This window comes from Chlorocebus sabaeus, chromosome 17 (assembly GCF_047675955.1).
Source record: "Chlorocebus sabaeus isolate Y175 chromosome 17, mChlSab1.0.hap1, whole genome shotgun sequence".
In the NCBI taxonomy this organism is placed as follows: Eukaryota; Metazoa; Chordata; class Mammalia; order Primates; family Cercopithecidae; genus Chlorocebus; species Chlorocebus sabaeus.
Window position 1 is genome coordinate 26391963 of NC_132920.1, and position 17315 is coordinate 26409277.

The following is a 17315-nucleotide window of genomic DNA, read 5'->3' on the forward strand; positions in this document are numbered from 1 at the left end:
CTTGCCAAGTTGCCCAGGCTGGTCTCAAACTCCTGAACTCAAGCAATCTGTCCACCTTGGTCTCCCAAAGTGATGGGATTATAGGCGTGAACCACAGCGCTCAATCTGCCTTTTACTTTTAAAGACTCCTATGATTAAACTGAGATCACCCAGACAATTTAGAATAATCTTTCTATTTTAAGGTCCATAATCTTAATTCTGTGTAAAATTCATTTTACCATGTTATACATTCTTTTCATAACTTTCATAGTGGATATAGCTCCAAGGGTGGGTGGGGGCAGCACTATTCAGCTCACCACACTGATTTGGGAAGAGATCCCAGGAAACACAAGTGCAGAAATAAATTGAGAAATGAAAGAAAGCCACTTACATGAGAAATGGGATAAAGGGTTCACTCATGAGTCAGTTACCATGTGGATAACTTGGTTCAATCCCTTTTAGGACTCTGTAAGAAACCATATGAAATGTGTGATATAGCTCAGAATCTTCCTAAGGACTACAGGGCCTGAGGCTTTATCTCCACTTCCCATCCTCCTTTGCTTGAATTGGTTGAAGGTTGGCCTGGGAGTGTTAATTCTAATGCACTTTAAGATTAAGCTATATAACTGCAGAAAAGCAACTATCACGGGTGTGATAAAGCTCACAGGCAAAGGAGAAGGGAGATACTCACTGGAGGTGGGGAGGTTGTCATCCTTGCAGAAAACTGTGCCTCAGCTATTGGCAAACTGTGATAGGCCAAGAGAATATGGGATGGGGCATCAACAGCGCCTGTTCCAAGGGCTCCGCCTCTGAGAATATAGTGAATGCCTTTCAAGGTCTCTCTGCCCTCCCTGTACCACATTTAGCATTAGTGACCTCTTCTCTTCCAATACATGTCCATATCACGTGGCCCTGCAGCATCACCACATGGACTGGGTCTGGGATGGACACCTGACTCGGGCTAGGCCAGAGGACCAAGTGACATGTGACCAGTTACACCTGTAGCAGATGTGCATGGGAGCTGTGGGAAGAACTGTTTCTTTCATGGTGTGGACTGAAAAATGGTGGATTGCAGAGAGAACACCAAAGCCGATGAGCAGAGAGAAGGCTACAAGATGGAAAGAGTTTAGGCAAATTTCTCCTGTTTGGTTCTTTTAGAAGCCCAGTATCACTTCTTCTCTTTGAAAAAATTCGTTCTTTTGAGGCAAGGTAAATGTACTCATTAATATTGCTGTAGTCCTAATATTCAGAAGCTTATGCAACTATTATAATATGTTCAGTGATTCTGTGGGTCAGAAATCTAGAATTTGAACAGGGCAGAGTAGGAATGGATTTTCTGTGTGCCAAGATGTCTAGGCCTCCCCTGGGAGTACTCCATAGCTGGAGATGACACACCCATATTACCTTCAAAGATGGTAGTTTATTGCAAAGCAAAAGGGAATCAGTGTTCACCCTGTGTCTTGGTTCTTCCAGGGTTGGCCGGTCCATAAACAACCTTGCTAAAGTGACCCTTTCTGTCTCTATCCCTCCCACTACAGAGCATGATTGGGTTAGGTTGTTACTATCTAACTGGGCACACCCCAGTAGAACTTGATTTCTTTCTAAGCTACCCCATCTTCAACTGATCCTCTTTCTTTTCAGAACACACATGTTTCCCTCTGGCTCAGATCAACTTTGACAGAGGTTGAGGCCTGGCTTAGCTGGATACTTCTGGCAAAAGACATACTTCAAAGCCCTGGGCCTTATTTCTTCAGGTAAAAAATGTAAAGTCAGATCTCATCCTGGCTGACCATGCTCTTAGACCCTTGCATCCTTCTCTTCTGCCTCTTCTCAACAGCTGCCTAGTCCTGTTTGGAATGTTCTAATACTGATGTATTTACCCTCATGAGTCACTCAACCCAGAATCTTATTTGAATTATAATCCAGAAGCATCAGGTGATGTGTGAGACTACTGTATGAGAAAGAGAAAGTTTAAGGGTCAGTCCAATGGATAAAACAGTTCTCCGAGCTTTCTTTAGCTTATTCTCATCAAAGAACTTTCTCTGCAGAAGGAACCTACTGGTTCCTCCTTCCCAGTCCCAGAAATCCTGAACTAGAGTGGCTTAATCCTACTAGCACCTCTCTGTCACACTCTGGTGCCAAATGACTCCAGGAACTGGGCCATGATGTGGTGGGAATGACCTTACACTGAACATGTCACTCATGCATTGAACAACAGCTGAAAGCAGAGCTTAGAGCTTAGAGCTGGGCCCTGTAAGGTGAGAGTAATCACATCCTGCAGAAGTCTATCCTGAGAAGCAGGTACACCCATCACAGCAAAGACACAGTTCATACCTGAGTAACAATAATACAAGACAGGACATGGGAGTGTAGCAGGAAGAGCCGCAGACAAAACCCCTCAGCCACCAAGTTAAAGAAGGAAGGGGTTTATTCGGCCAGGAGCATTGGCAGGACTCCTGTCCCAAGAGCTGAGCTCCCCGCATGAACATTTCCTGTCCCTTTTAAGGGCTCTCAACTCTAAGGGAGTCCATGTGAGAGGGTTGTGATCAATTGAGCAAGCAGCAGGTACGTAACTGGGGGCTGCATGCACTGGTAATCAGAACGGAACAGAACAGGACAGGGATTTTCACAGTGCTTTTCTATACAATGTCTGTAGTCTATAGATAACCATAACCAGTTAGGTCAGGGTTGATCTCTAACTACCAGGCCTAGGGCTCAGTGCTGGGCTGTCTGCCTGTGGATTTCATTTCTGCCTTTTAGTTTTTACTTCTTTCTTTGGAGGCAGAAATTGGGCATAAGACAATATGAGGGGTGTTCTACTCCCTTATTCACCTCCTTTGAGACTCTCTCTCATTTTATTAGTGGGAGTTCTCACCTTTATCTTCACTACGTATGTCTTCCTGCATGACAGATCAATAGTGATTCATGTAGTACACTTGTGCTGAAGCATTCTGGTGAACTAGAGTAGCGATGAAACCTTTTACTATTTGAATGAGTGCAGGTAGTAAACAAGGGATCAGTAAGCAGGTTCCTATTAGTACTATAATTTTTATGATAAGAGTTTTAAATCCTCCTAGTGCTGGAAACCTTTTTTTTTTTTTTATGCTTTAAGTTCTAGGGTACATGTGCACAACATCCAGGTTTGTTACATATGTATACATATGCCATGTTGGTGTGCTGCATCCATTAACTCATAATTTACATTAGGTATATCTCCTAATGCTATCCCTCTCCTGTCCCCCCAACCCCACGACAGGCCCCGGTGTGTGATGTTCCCCTTCCTCTGTCCAAGTGTTTTCATTGTTCAATTTCCACGTATGAATGAGAACATGCAGTGCTTGTTTTTTTGTCTTTGCGATATTTTGCTGAGAATAATGGTTTCCAGCTTCATCCATGTCCCTACAAAGAACATGAACTCATCCATTTTTATGGCTGCATAGTATTCCATGGTGTATATGTGCCACATTTTCTTAATCCAGTCTATCATTGATGGACATTTGGGTTGGTTCCAAGTCTTTGCTATTGTGAATAGTGCCACAATAAACATACGTGTATATGTGTCTTTATAGCAGCATGATTTATAATCCTTTGGTTATATACCCAGTAATGGGATGGCTGTGTCAAATGGTATTTCTAGTTCTAGATCCTTGAGGAATCGCCACACTGTTTTCCACAATTGTTGAACTAGTTTACAGTCCCACCAACAGTGTAAAAGTGTTCCTATTTCTCCATATCCTCTCCAGCACCTGTTGTTTCCTGACTTTTTAATGATCGCCATTTTAACTGGTGTGAGATGGTATCTCATTGTGGTTTTGATTCGCATTTCTCTGATGGCCAGTGATGATGAGCATTTTTTCATGTGTCTGTTGGCTGCATAAATGTCTTCTTTTGAGAAGTGTCTGTTTATATCCTTTGCCCACTTTTTGATGGGATTGTTTGATTTTTTTCTTGTTAAGTTTGTTTGAGTCCTTTGTAGATTCTGGATATTAGCCCTTTGTCAGATGAGTAGATTGCAAAAATTGTCTCCCATTCTGTAGGTTGCCTGTTCACTCTGATGGTAGTTTCTTTTACTGTGCAGAGGCTCTTTAGTTTAATTAGATCCCATTTGTCAATTTTGGCTTTTGTTGCCATTGCTTTTGGTGTTTTAGACATGAAGTCCTTGCCTATGCCTGTGTCCTGAATGGTATTGCCTAGGTTTTCTTCTAGGGTTTTTATGGTTTTAGGTTTAAATCTTTAATCCATCTTGAATTAATTTTTGGACAAAGTGTAAGGAAGGGGTCCAGTTTCAGCTTTCCACATATGACTAGCCAGTTTTCCCAGCACCATTTATTAAATAGGGAATCCTTTCCCTATTTCTTCTTTTTGTCATGTTTGTCAAAGATCAGATGGTTGTACATGCGTGGTATTATTTCTGAGGGCTCTGTTCTGTTCCATTGGGCTATATCTCTGTTTTGGTACCAGTACCATGCTGTTTTGCTTAAAGTAGCCTTGTAGTATAGTTTGAAGTCAGGTAGCGTGATGCCTCCAGCTTTGTTCTTTTGGCTTAGGATTGTCTTGGCAATATGGGCTCTTTTTTGCTTCCATATGAACTTTAAAGTAGTTTTTTCCAATTCTGTGAAAAAAGTCATTGGTAGCTTGTTGGGGATGGCATTGAATCTATAAATTACCTTGGACAGTATGGCCATTTTCACGATATTGATTCCTACTATCCATGAGCATGGAATGTTCTTCCATTTGTTTGTGTCCTCTTTTATTTCACTGAGCAGTGGTTTGTAGTTATCCTTGAAGAGATTCATCACATCCCTTGTAAGTTGGATTCCTGGGTATTTTGTTCTCTTTGAAGCAATTGTGAATGGGAGTTCACTCATGATTTGGCTCTCTGTCTGTTATTGGGTTATAAGAATGCTCATGACTTTTGCACATTGATTTTGTGTCCTGAGACTTTGCTGAAGTTGCTTATCAGCTTAAGGAGATTTTGGGCTGAGACGATGGGGTTTTCTAAATATATAGTCATGTCATCTGCAAACAGGAACAATTTGACTTCCTCTTTTCCTAATTGAATACCCTTTATTTCTCTCTACTCCCTGGTTGCCCTGGCCAGAACTTCCAACACTATGTTGAATAGGAGTGGTGAGAGAGGGCATCCCTGTCTTGTGCCAGTTTTCAAAGGGAATGCTTCCAGGTTTTGCTCATTCAGTATGATATTGGCTGTGGGTTTGTCATACATAGTTCTTATTATTTTGAGATACGTCCCATCAATACCGAGTTTACTGAGAGTTTTTAGCATGGAGGACTGTTGAATTTTATCAAAGGCCTTTTCTGCATCTATTGAGATAATCATGTGGTTTTTGTCTTTGGTTCTGTTTATATGATGGATTACATTTATTGATTTGCGTATGTTGAACCAGCCTTGCATCCCAGGGATGAAGCCCACTTGATCATGGTGGATAAGCTTTTTGATGTGCTGCTGGATTTGGTTTGCCAGTATTTTATTGAGGATTTTTGCATCAATGCTCATCAGGGATATTGGTCTAAAATTCTCTTTTTATGTTGTGTCTCTGCCAGGCTTTGGTATCAGGATGATGCTGGCCTCATAAAATGAGTTAGGGAGGATTCCCTCTTTTTCTATTGATTGGAATAGTTTCAGAAGGAATGGTACCAGCTCTTCCTTGTACCTCTGGTAGAATTCGGCTGTGAATCTGTCTGGTCCTGGACTTTTTTTGGTTGGTAGGCTATTAATTATTGCCTCAATTTCAGAGCCTGTTATTGGTCTATTCAGGGATTCAACTTCTTCCTGGTTTAGTCTTGGGAGAGTGTATGTGTCCAGGAATTTATCCATTTCTTCTAGATTTTCTGGTTTATTTGGGTAGAGGTGTTTATAGTGTTCTCTGATGGTAGTTTATATTTCTGTGGGGTCGGTGGTGCAATCCCCTTTATCATTTTTATTGCATCTATTTGATTCTTCTCTCTTTTCTTCTTTATTAGTCTTACTAGTGGTCTGTCAATTTTGTTGATCTTTTCAAAAAACCAGCTCCTGGATTCATGGATTTTTTGACGGGTTTTTTGTGTCTCTATCTCCTTCAGTTCTGCTCTGATGTTAGTTATTTCTTGCCTTCTGCTGACTTTTGAATGTGTTTGCTCTTACTTCTCTAGCTCTTTTAATTGTGATGTTATTGTGTCAATTTTAGATCTTTCCTGCTTTCTCTTGTGGGCATTTAGTGCTATAAATTTCCCTCTACACACTGCTTTAGATGTGTCCCAGAGATTCTGGTATGTTGTGTCTTTGTTCTCATTGGTTTAAAAGAACATCTTTATTTCTGCCTTCGTTTCATTATGTACCCAGTAGTCATTCAGGAGCAAGTTTTTCAGTTTCCATGTAGTTGAGCGGTTTTGAGTGAGTTTCTTAATCCTGAGTTCTAGTTTGATTGCACTGTGGTCTGAGAGACCGTTTGTTATAATTTCTGTTCTTTTACATTTGCTAAGGAGTGCTTCACTTCCAACTTTGTGGTCAATTTTGGAGTAAGTGCGATGTGGTGCTGAGAAGAATGTATATTTTGTTGATTTGGGGTGGAGAGTTCTGTAGATGTCCATTAGGTCCACTTGGTGCAGAGCTGAATTCAATTCCTGGATATTCTTTTTAACTTTCTGTCTCGTTGATCTGTCTAATGTTGATAGTGGGGTGTTAAAGTCTCCCATTATTGTTATGTGGGAGTCTAAGTCTCTTTGTAGGTCTCTAAGGAATTGCTTTATGAATCTGGGTGCTCCTGTATTGGGTGCATATATATTTCAGATAGTTAGCTCTTCTTGTTGAATTGATCCTTTACCATTATGTAATGGTCTTCTTTGTCTCTTTTGATCTTTGTTGGTTTAAAGTCTGTTTTATCAGAGACTAGGATTGCAACCCCTGCCTTTTTTTGTTTTCCATTTGCTTGGTAGATCTTCCTCCATTCCTTTATTTTGAGCCTATGTGTGTCTCTGCACGTGAGATGGGTCTCCTGAATACATCACCCTGATGGGTCTTGACTCTTTATCCAATTTGCCAGTCTGTGTCTTTCAATTGCAGCATTTGGCCCATTTACATTTAAGGTTAATATTGTTATGCGTAAATTTGATCCTGTCATTATGATGTTAGCTGGTTATTTTGCGCGTTAGTTGATGCAGTTTCTTCCTGTCATCAATGGTCTTTACAATTTGTCATGTTTTTGCAGTGGCTGGTACCACTTGTTCCCTTCCATGTTTAGTGCTTCCTTCAGGAGCTCTTGTAGGGCAGGCCTGGTGGTGACGAAATCTCTCAGCATTTGCTTGTCTGTGAAGGATTTTATTTCTCCTTCACTTATGAAGCTTAGTTTGGCTGAATATGAAATTCTGGGTTAAAATTCTTTTCTTTAAGAATGTTGAATATTGGCCCCCACTCTCTTCTGGCTTGTAGAGTTTCTGCCGAGAGATCTGCTGTTAGTCTGATGGGCTTCCCTTTGTGGGTAACCCGACCTTTCTCTCTGGCTGCCCTTAACATTTTTTCCTTCATTTCAACTTTGATGAATCTGACAATTATGTGTCTTGGAGTTGTTCTTCTTGAGGAGTATCTTTGTGGCGTTCTCTGTATTTCCTGAATTTGAATGTTGACCTGCCTTGATATGTTGGGGATGTTCTCCTGGATAATATCCTGCAGAGTGTTTTCCAACTTGGTTCCATTCTCCCCGTCGCTTTCAGGTACACCAATCAGATGTAAATTTGGCATTTTCACACAGTCCCATATTTCTTGGAGGTTTTGTTCATTTCTTTTTACTCTTTTTTCTCTAAACTTCTCTTCTCACTTCATTTCATTCATTTGATCTTCAATCACTGATACCCTTTCTTCCAGTTGATTAAATCAGCTACTGAAGCTTGTGCATTTGTCACATAGTTCTCATGCCATGGTTGTCAGCTCCATCTACACTGGTTATTCTAGTTATCCATTCGTCTAATCTTTTTTCAAGATTTTTAGCTTCTTTGCGATGGGTTTGAACTTCCTCCTTTAGTGCAGAGAAGTTTGATCGTCTAAAGCCTTCTTCTCTCAACTCGTCAAAGTCATTCTCTGTCCAGCTTTGTTATGTTGCTGGTGAGGAGTTGTGTTCCTTTGGAGAGGGAGAGGTGCTCTGATTTTTAGAATTTTCAGCTTTTCTGCTCTGTTTTTTCCCCATCTTTGTGGTTTTATCTACCTTTGGTCTTTGATGATGGTGACGTGCAGATGGGGTTTTTGTGTGGATGTCCTTTCTGTTTATTAGTTTTCCTTCTAACAGTCAGGACCCTCAACTGCAGTCTGTTGGAGTTTGCTGGAGGTCCACTCCAGACCCTATTTGCCTGGGTATCACCAGCGGAGGCTGCAGAACAGCGAATATTGCTGAACAGCAAATGTTGCTGCCTGATTGTTCCTCTGGAAGCTTCGTCTCAGAGGGGTACCCGTCCGTGTGGGGTGTCAGTCTGCCCCTACTGGTGGGTGCCTCCCAGTTAGGCTACTTGGGGGTCAGGGAACCACTTGAGGAGGCAGTCTGTCCATTCTCAGATCTCACACTACATGCTGGGAGAACCACTACTCTCTTCAAAGCTGTCAGATAGGGACATTTAAGTCTGCAGATGTTTCTGCTGCCTTTTGTTCGGCTATGCCCTGCCCCCAGAGGTGGAGTCTACAGAGGCAGGCAGGACTCCTTGAGCTGCGGTAGGCTCCACCCAGTTTGAGTTTCCCGGCTGCTTTGTTTACCTACTCAAGCCTCAGCAATGGCGGGACCCCTCCCCAGCCTCACCGCCACCTTGCAGTTCAATCTCAGACTGTTGTGCTAGCAGTGAGTGAGGCTCCATGGGCATGGGACCCTCTGAGCCAGGTGCGGGATATAATCACCTGGTGTGCCATTTGCTAAGACCATTGGAAAAGTGCAGTATTAGGGTGGGAGTGACCCAATTTTCCAGGTGCCATCTGTCACAGCTTCCCTTGGCTAGGAAAGGGAATTCCCTGACCCCTTGTGCTTCCCAGGTGAGGTGATGCCTCACCCTGCTTTGGCTCATGCTCAGTGGGCTGCACCCACTGTCCTGCACCCACTGTCCGGCAAGCCCCAGTGAGATGAACCCGGTATCTCAGTTGGAAATGCAGAAATCACTCATCTTCTGTGTCGTTCATACTGAGAGCTGTAGACTGGAGCTGTTCCTATTCGGCCATCTTTGAACCGTCAATCAGGAACCATTTTCAAACATAGCCTCAGGATCAAATCTGTGCCATGCTTGTACAGGTACTTGTGCCAGTTTCATCATGTCTTTACTATATCTTTGACTACTTGCCCGTGATCATCTACATGCAGGCAGCAATTGTTAAGATTAAATTTTCCACAGACTTCTCCTTCAGCTGCTAGCAAGTAGTCGAGAGTTAATCTATTTTGATAGATAGCATTTCTCATCTGAGTTTCTTGCCGGGCCAGAACAGTCAAGGCTTTACCAGTTTTATTAGTGATGATCTCCAAGACAGCTTGCAACAGACTCCCATTTACATGATTCGGTTGAGCATGTAAATGGGGGGCTGGTATCCCCATGAGCCATCTCGTCCAGAGTATTGTATAATTTTTTCAGGAGGCCATGCATCATCTTTTCAATTACCTATGGCTATGTTTCGCTTGTCATGGGAAGCATAGACAGGGAAGCCCAAGAGTTCACCTGTTTTTATGGGCAGTAGGATGAAAGATGGTTTAATAGTGCCAATAACACAACTACCTGTCCACTGATCAGGCAGCTTAGTGTAGGCTCTATGTCCACATATCCAGTATAGCCCAGTGGGGGCCGTCTAGTCCCGGTGGGATTCTGGGTGGGCCTTAATGGTCTGCAACTTTGGACATTTACTGAATGGATTTCTCTCTATGTGGTTTGAACTCCACCAGGTAACTGTTTCTGTGGTACCGTTATACAGTTTTTGTCCCAGGCAACTAAGTTGTCCTACAGGATGAATGAATTCTTTCCCTTTTCTAGCTATGCAATATTGTCCAATAATTGAGACTTTTAGAACCAAGAAATGATCAGGGTGATTCTTTTGGGCTGGTAATTCATCAGGAACTGGGTCTGTAGACACTAATTCTCGGGCTTTCTATGGCCATTGATTTCCCATTTAAGTTCATCCACAAACATAACATTAAGTGACATTTAGAGACTGGGTTACATGCTCGGCTAATTGCAAAAACAAATTTCTGGTTTTTCCTGGAGTCTCTGGTACTGGCACATTTAGTTCATCATAGAAAGTCCAAAATACTGGTTCTGGAGAGAGTTTACGAACCTCCCATTTTACTAAGATATTTACTCTAGGATCTAGTCCTTTTCCATCGATGCCCAGAGATACATGTTCTCCTTTTTCCCACCTTGGGTTTAAGGGATTTGTAATTACTAATGTCAAGGGGTTGCAGCTTCCACTTGTACAGGAGGGGCTGCCTTCTCCTTTTTGGAGCTAAACAGGATATTTTTCATCCTTTTTCTAAGTAGTCTAGGAGACACAAGACAGTAATTACACACATTTGCACATAAGCCTAATTCATGGCAGATATACTTATTTCCTGCCGTATAACTTTTTGTTTCTCAATTTAAAGAACCGCCTCCTATTCCATGCCGATTGCTATTGATAGTGGCACAAGCATTAAATTTTAGGGTTATATGCTTGGGGACTCCTCTTTCTTCTGTCCTAGCTATTACTTTACTTTTATCACCTAGAAAAGGACTAGTCTTTAATTCTATTTTAAAAACTGTGATCATGGGAGGCTTAAAATGGGTCATAACACACATCAGGTTGGTTATTTCCTGGGCTACATACCTTGGATAGAATAGTATTATACAAACAAGTTTCTTTTAGAGTCCCAGTACGCTTATAATAACCATAAAATAATAGGACTGTAGCAATCTTTTGTCCTACCTCGGTGACTTGATACATATACTGGGAACAGTCCTCAGTCTGAGGAAGATCAGTTGAAGTCCTTACTGTACAAGTACAAATTTTAAGAAAAATGAATCCCGCAATGAGTTTCCTCATGCTTCGGCCTTGCGTAGACCAGTCAGCTTCTGGGTGTGACTGGAGCACGGCTTGTTGTCTTTTTCAGAGTCGCTTTGCAGGGGTTGGCGAAGCTGCTCCCATCCACGTATGGCTCCCAGTCTACTGATGTTTAAGGATGGTCTTGGAGGTAGGGCCCACTAGAATAAACTGAGTCCAATACCTCTACATAGTTATGTTAATTAGGCTCTCTGATACCGGGAGCAAGGTGGCAGAGTTTAGGGTGTTGCAAACTTCAATGGTTATGTGGGGATTTTCACAGAGCAAGCTTTGGTGTCTAGTTAGTCTAGCATTCATTAGCTAATGATGTCCTTTGGTATTTATTAAAGTCACCACAGCATGGGGGGACTTTATGTTTAGGTTTTGCCTAAGAGTTAGCTTATCTGCTTCTTGTGCTAACAGGGCCATTGCTGCCAGGGCCCTTAGATATGGGGGCCAGCCCTTGGAAACCCTGTCTAGTTGTTTTGAGAGATAAGCCACTGGCCTTGGCCAGGGCCCCACAGTCTGAGTTAAAACTCCAACTGTCATTTTTTCTCTTTCTGACACATAGAGTGTAAAATGTTTTGTCAGGTCAGGTAGTCCCAGGGCTGGGGCCGATCTGAGTTTTTCTTTTAACCCATGAAAAACTCATTGCTGTTGGTTGTAATAGATGTAGTTTATCCAATCTACATGTTTATTAACTGTAATCTACTAAAATATTGACTTAAATCCTGTAGCTATTTGATTTCAAGCTTCAAAATGATCTGATATTCCTTGCGGGGTTCCAATTGCATCTAAATAGATGTAAGAGTCAAAAGACCCATAAGGGGCTTCTCTTGCTTTACGATGTCTTATTTTTCCTCCCTCTAGTTGATGAAATGCCAGGGTGAAAGGGATAGCCAAATGGACTAAAGCACAAGTGCCACTCCAGTTATTCGGCCGAGTGCCCAGTAAAGGTCCACCACGATACCACCACACATCCACTCGGGGATGAGAAAGGGCTGACTGATTGATAAGCTCTTGAAAATTCTTAAGCTCATTGCATCCCTTCAGGTCTCCAGGGAATGCTAAGTTTCCTCCTTCTCGTGAGAGACACGAAGTGAACTTAGTGTTGGGAGATGGAAGCTGGATGGCCCTCAGGGGCTGACCCGCAGGGTGCCGGACTTCAGGATATAGAAGTGAGAACTTGGCATGACTTACTACTCCAGGCTGTAGATTCCTGGAAAAGAACTACCATACAACCTATGCCTGGTCGACTGGAGGACCACCTTAGTGGAAGGGGTCAATCTGGGCCTCTGGCCTGCCATGTGCAGAAGCATAACAATTGCTTATGTTTAACGTGCAGATGGAATATTTGATCCTTTTTTTTTGAGATGGAGTCTCAAATACTTTACTATTGCCCAGTCTGAGGAGAGTCAGGAAGGACAGAAGTACTCTTCTGAAATAGAAAGCTATCTTTGACTTGGCAAGTCTCCACAGGGTATAACAAGGCAAGCATTAAATGCAGTAGTTTGAGGCGAAATTGACTTGGTTATGTTAATAACTAGATGGTCAGTAATAGAATGAGGAAAGAAGAAAGAGTAACAGAATAGATGAAAAGAGTTAAATTTTTCTTAGCTTTAGTTTGGTAGGGTTTTCCCCTGGGACTATGGCCCACGACTCTGGAGGGGGTGGCACTTTCTTGACTGCGGTGTGATAAGTCCATCCTTTTTTGCTGTACGAACAGCAGTCTTGGTAGTTAGCAGCACAAGGTAGGGTCCTTCCCAGGCTGGCTGGGGTTTTTCTTCTTTCCACCCTTTGATGAGAACATGATCTTCAGGTTGGTGCTGGTTTACTGGAAATTCTAGGGGTGGTACATGTGCTAAAAGACTAAACCAAGTATATAATTTTTAAGAAATTGACCTTTTGTTTTCAATGTGGGGACTTTGGCAGTGGACTTTATAGTCCTCAGTACCTTTTTACTGAGAAATTTTCTTTAACACCTATTTTTATTAGTTTTTAAACCAAAGAAAGTCAAATACTATTTTACATTTAACAATGCTTCCTGTATGATTTTTATACCAGATAAGCTAAATTTTACCTTTATATTAGGGTGTTATTAATGTTAAACCCAATTTTAATAAAACCTTGTAGACATATTTATCCAATTTTTAATGTTTGACCATAAGATAAGATTTTATAGACTCTTTTTAACCTTTTATAATTTTTGCTAAAGAGCAGGTTGGTACTTTAAGAAAAACCTGTTATGTTTTTATTTTAATGTCCAGTTTACAGAAAAACTGGATGATACCTCTTTAACTTTAGTCAATGTTTACACACAGAATTTTTGTTTCCAATTAACATTTTAAAACTTGATTAAACCTTTAAAACAAAATATACATATTTTTAACCTTTTAATGTAGGTACAACTTTACATTCTTATGCCTCCTTATAATTATTCTACCAAAAGTATATTTTACTTTTCTTATATACCTTGTACATAAACTGTTTATTCAATAGTTTTACATTTAGGATGCCTACTTACTTTTAAATTATACAACATTTCTTGCGTGAATTTCTTTTTATAACCATTTTTTTACGACTTTCACAGATAATTCTTTGACATGCCTTAACTTTTTTCACTTGTTGCAAACATCCTCTCTTTTTTTTCAAAAATGGTAATCAGAACGGAACAGAACCGGTAATCAGAACGGAACAGAACAGGACAGGAATTTTTACAATGCTTTTCCATACAACCCCTGGAATCTATAGATAACATAACGGGTTAGGTCAGGGGTTAATCTTTAACTACCAGGCCCAGGGTGCGGCACCGAGCTGTCTGCTTATGGATTGCATTTCTGCCTTTAATTTTTACTTGCTCTTTCTTTGGAGGCAGAAATCGGGCATAATACAATATGAGGGGTGGTCTCCTCCCTTAATTTGAGAACCAGAGGAGAAAAGAAAATGCAACGTCAATTCTCGAAGGTAGGAAAGGGAGGGGAGGCTCCAGGGTGGGCACAGGAGGTGGGGAAGCAGGATCTCCTGTGGACACGAGATGGGGTTCTGGGAGAGGGGAAGACCACTGGTGGGTAGGTGCGGCCTGGCCTGGCTTAGCCTCGGGTGACCCAGCCTGGGTCTCGGGGAGGAGGAAGTGAAGGGAGGAGGGTGTGACAGAATCCAGCGACAACTGAAGAAACCAGATTCTGGCCAGAGAAGTCAGCCAAGGAGGGCAGAAAAACGCCCCCTTGATCTTGGCATTGATGGCTTATTTCATGGAATGTTTAAGGAATCCCTCTCTCAGGAGATACCTCAGCCCTCAGATGCAGGGGACTCCATGACGTCGGGGCACTGATGAGACCTACTTGAGTAACGGGAGAGGTTGGGCCCGACCAGCACTGAGGTGCCAAGACTCCTAGGCTGATTCTGCTCTGTAACCCTAGGCTTCCCGTCCCTGCCTGCCCGGGGTGCTCATGGAACCAGCTGCTGCCCTGCACTTCTCCCTGCCAGCCTCCCTCATCCTCCTCCTCCTTCTTCTCCGACTGTGTGCACTGGTCTCAGGTAGCGATGTGTCCCACTTGCTGTTGTCACCTATCAGAAATGAACATCAACTATGTAGTCTGCAAAGGGAAAGAAAGAAAGGACTATGGAGTTGTTGACTTATCCTTTAATTTTGAACATGTTCACTGAATTTACACCAGCACTGTCCAAAAGAAATACAGTGAGGCACAGAGGCCAATTGTACAATTGCATGTACAATTGCATGTTTTTTAAAAAAATTAAGTTTTACTTTTTATTTTAAAAAGTGAAAAGAAATATGAAATAAGTTTGTATACTATATTTTGTTTTGCCCCAAATAATCAAACATGAATATTTAAATACTTAGTTAATATACCATATTACCAATGAGATAGTCAATATTTTGAAATTTTAAATCTTAATAATCCTGTGTGTATTTTACACTTACAACTAATTTCAACTGGAACTAGCTAGTGGGTAGGTGCTCTATTGCATGGCCCAAGTTTACACTACATTCAGGCACAGCACAGGATTGGGGAATGGAGGAAAAACCCCTCAAGGACACAGGGTGGACAGAGGGTGCTCAGGGCGGGCTCTCCAGGGTTTCCTTCATGAAGCAGAAGCACGTTTTATAGTTACTGCTCCCAGGGGTGATGTTGACACCCACAACTACTGGTCCCCAGATTTCTCAGCCCAAAGAGACCCTATGGCCATGGAAAGAATATGTTTATCCCTGGAATATCTGCTTCCCTTTCTGCCTTAGAAATGTGATGGCTGATGTCTTTGTCTGACTCTACCCCTTTGTTGAACAGCCCAGTTTACTGTCGTGGGGCCCACTGATCCCATCCTGGCCATGGTGGGAGAAAACACTACGTTACGCTGCCATCTGTCACCCGAGAAAAATGCTGAGGACATGGAGGTGCGGTGGTTCCGGTCTCAGTTCTCCCCCGCAGTGTTTGTGTATAAGGGTGGGAGAGAGAGAACAGAGGAGCAGATGGAGGAGTACCGAGGAAGAACCACCTTTGTGAGCAAAGACATCAGCAGGGGCAGCGTGGCCCTGGTCATACACAATGTCACAGCTCAGGAGAACGGCACCTACTGCTGTTACTTCCAAGAAGGCAGGTCCTACGATGAGGCCATCCTGCACCTCATGGTGGCAGGTGCGTTGCTTCATTTTGCTTTGTTACTTTGGCATAGTGTGACTCTGGGGAAGGTTTCTCTCCCAACCTCATGCCCATTGCAGACCAGCAAATTTTTCTCTGGAATCCCATTTCCACAGAGAGATTCCACAGGGACACTCTCCCTGTGGAAACGGAATTCCAGGGAAAAATCCTTCCTCCTGCACAAGGGCCACACGAGTGAGTTTGCCCTGCTAAGGCAATGGCTTCACTTCTTGAGAAGCACACGCAGAATTCAGCTGAGGCCATGAGCAGGGGAAAATGGTCACTCTCAGAAGAAAAGTCTTATGCATGCCTTAGCATTGAACTGTGCACTTCTTTTTTTTTTTTTTTTTCTTTTTGAGACAGAGTCTTGCTCTGTTGCACCCTCGCTGGCACAATCTCGTCTCACTGCAACCTCTGCCTCCCAGGTTGCACTTCTGAGAGTGAGAGGAGACACTGTCAATAATTGTTCCAAGACAACTGGAATAAACGTTTGCCCAGAGAACTGCAACATATCAAATCTTATTTCCTGATAAATATTAACCCTGACTTCTTCTTTCCCAAAATGCTGATTGCAGAGAGAGTGACTTATTGTAAATAGATGGTTTCATTAAAGCAAGACAAAATACAGAAGCAAAACTATACATAGTTCCTGCTAACTCCATAGAGAAAGACTACAAAGTTCACTGGGAGGTAATAGGGAAGCCTTCAACATAAAAATGCATTTAAACTGGGATTTCTAGGAGTTTGTTAAAATGACATTAAGTGATTACTTCAGTTTTGGGGTTAGTGTATTATGCTTTAAAAGGTATATCTGGGCCAGGCGCAGTGGTTCACACCTGTAATACGAGTACTTTGGGAGGCAGAAGCAGGTGGATTTCTTGAGGCCAGGAGTTCAAGACCAGCCTGGCCAACATGGTGCAACCCCATCTCTACTAAAAATACAAAAACATTAGCCAGGCTTTGTGGAGTGTGCCTGTAATCTCAACTTCTTGGGAGCCTAAGGCATGAGAATTTCTGGAACCCAGGAGGCAGAGGTTGCGGGGAGCCGAGATCTTACCACATCACTCCAGCCTGGGCAACAGAGCAAGACTCTGTATCAAAAATTAAACAACAACAACAAACAGATATATTTGAGGACTGAAAAAGCCTTTCGGGTGCAGGATAATCTGTGGTGGCATTTCACTCCATCAGACCAGAGGATGTGCAGACTAGGGAATTGGGTCCTTCCCTAGGGGTCTCAAATCATAACAGGTAAGAGACCCCATCTTTGCTACACACAAAGGCAACCTTGCATCTGATTAAAACACAATATCATGGAAGGAGGGTTTCTTGACACTGCATCCTCAATGTGTTCATAGCAGTGCTCTAGGTTTGACCAGTTATGGTTTCTGTGCGGCAGGAATCTGCCATTCTTTGCCTGTAAAACTGACACTGGCCTGGCCTTCCCCACTCTGAATTGGGTTGCGTAGGACTTTTTGTTTACTGTATTCTCTTTGTTAGGTTTGTTGGTAACTGATTTTGCCCTTAAATCTATTTTGTCATGCTTGCCTGTATTGGACCTCATGGAATGTTTTGAAGAACTTTGTTTTCCAATTTGCTGAGTTATTTTAATTCTTATTCTACCGAGCCTTTAAATGTACAAGTAGTTT

General features: G+C 42.3%; 1 protein-coding gene across 3 annotated transcripts in view; it reads left to right on the forward strand.

Moving 5' to 3' along the window:
• LOC103221986 (butyrophilin subfamily 3 member A1) overlaps nucleotides 1–17315 on the forward strand; it is a 118453-nt gene that overhangs the window by 46693 nt on the left and 54445 nt on the right. For 2 of the 3 annotated variants that reach the window (XM_073005735.1, XM_073005734.1), the window contains exons 4-8: nucleotides 1621–1733; nucleotides 11079–12827; nucleotides 13884–13972; nucleotides 14428–14545; nucleotides 15316–15663. The exons of the other annotated variant lie outside the window; for it this stretch is intronic. In XM_073005735.1, the coding sequence (XP_072861836.1) occupies nucleotides 13952–13972; nucleotides 14428–14545; nucleotides 15316–15663 (487 nt within the window). In that variant the 5' untranslated portion in view covers nucleotides 1621–1733; nucleotides 11079–12827; nucleotides 13884–13951. The remainder of the gene's footprint in view (nucleotides 1–1620; nucleotides 1734–11078; nucleotides 12828–13883; nucleotides 13973–14427; nucleotides 14546–15315; nucleotides 15664–17315) is intronic. 3 annotated transcript variants of the gene reach the window in all.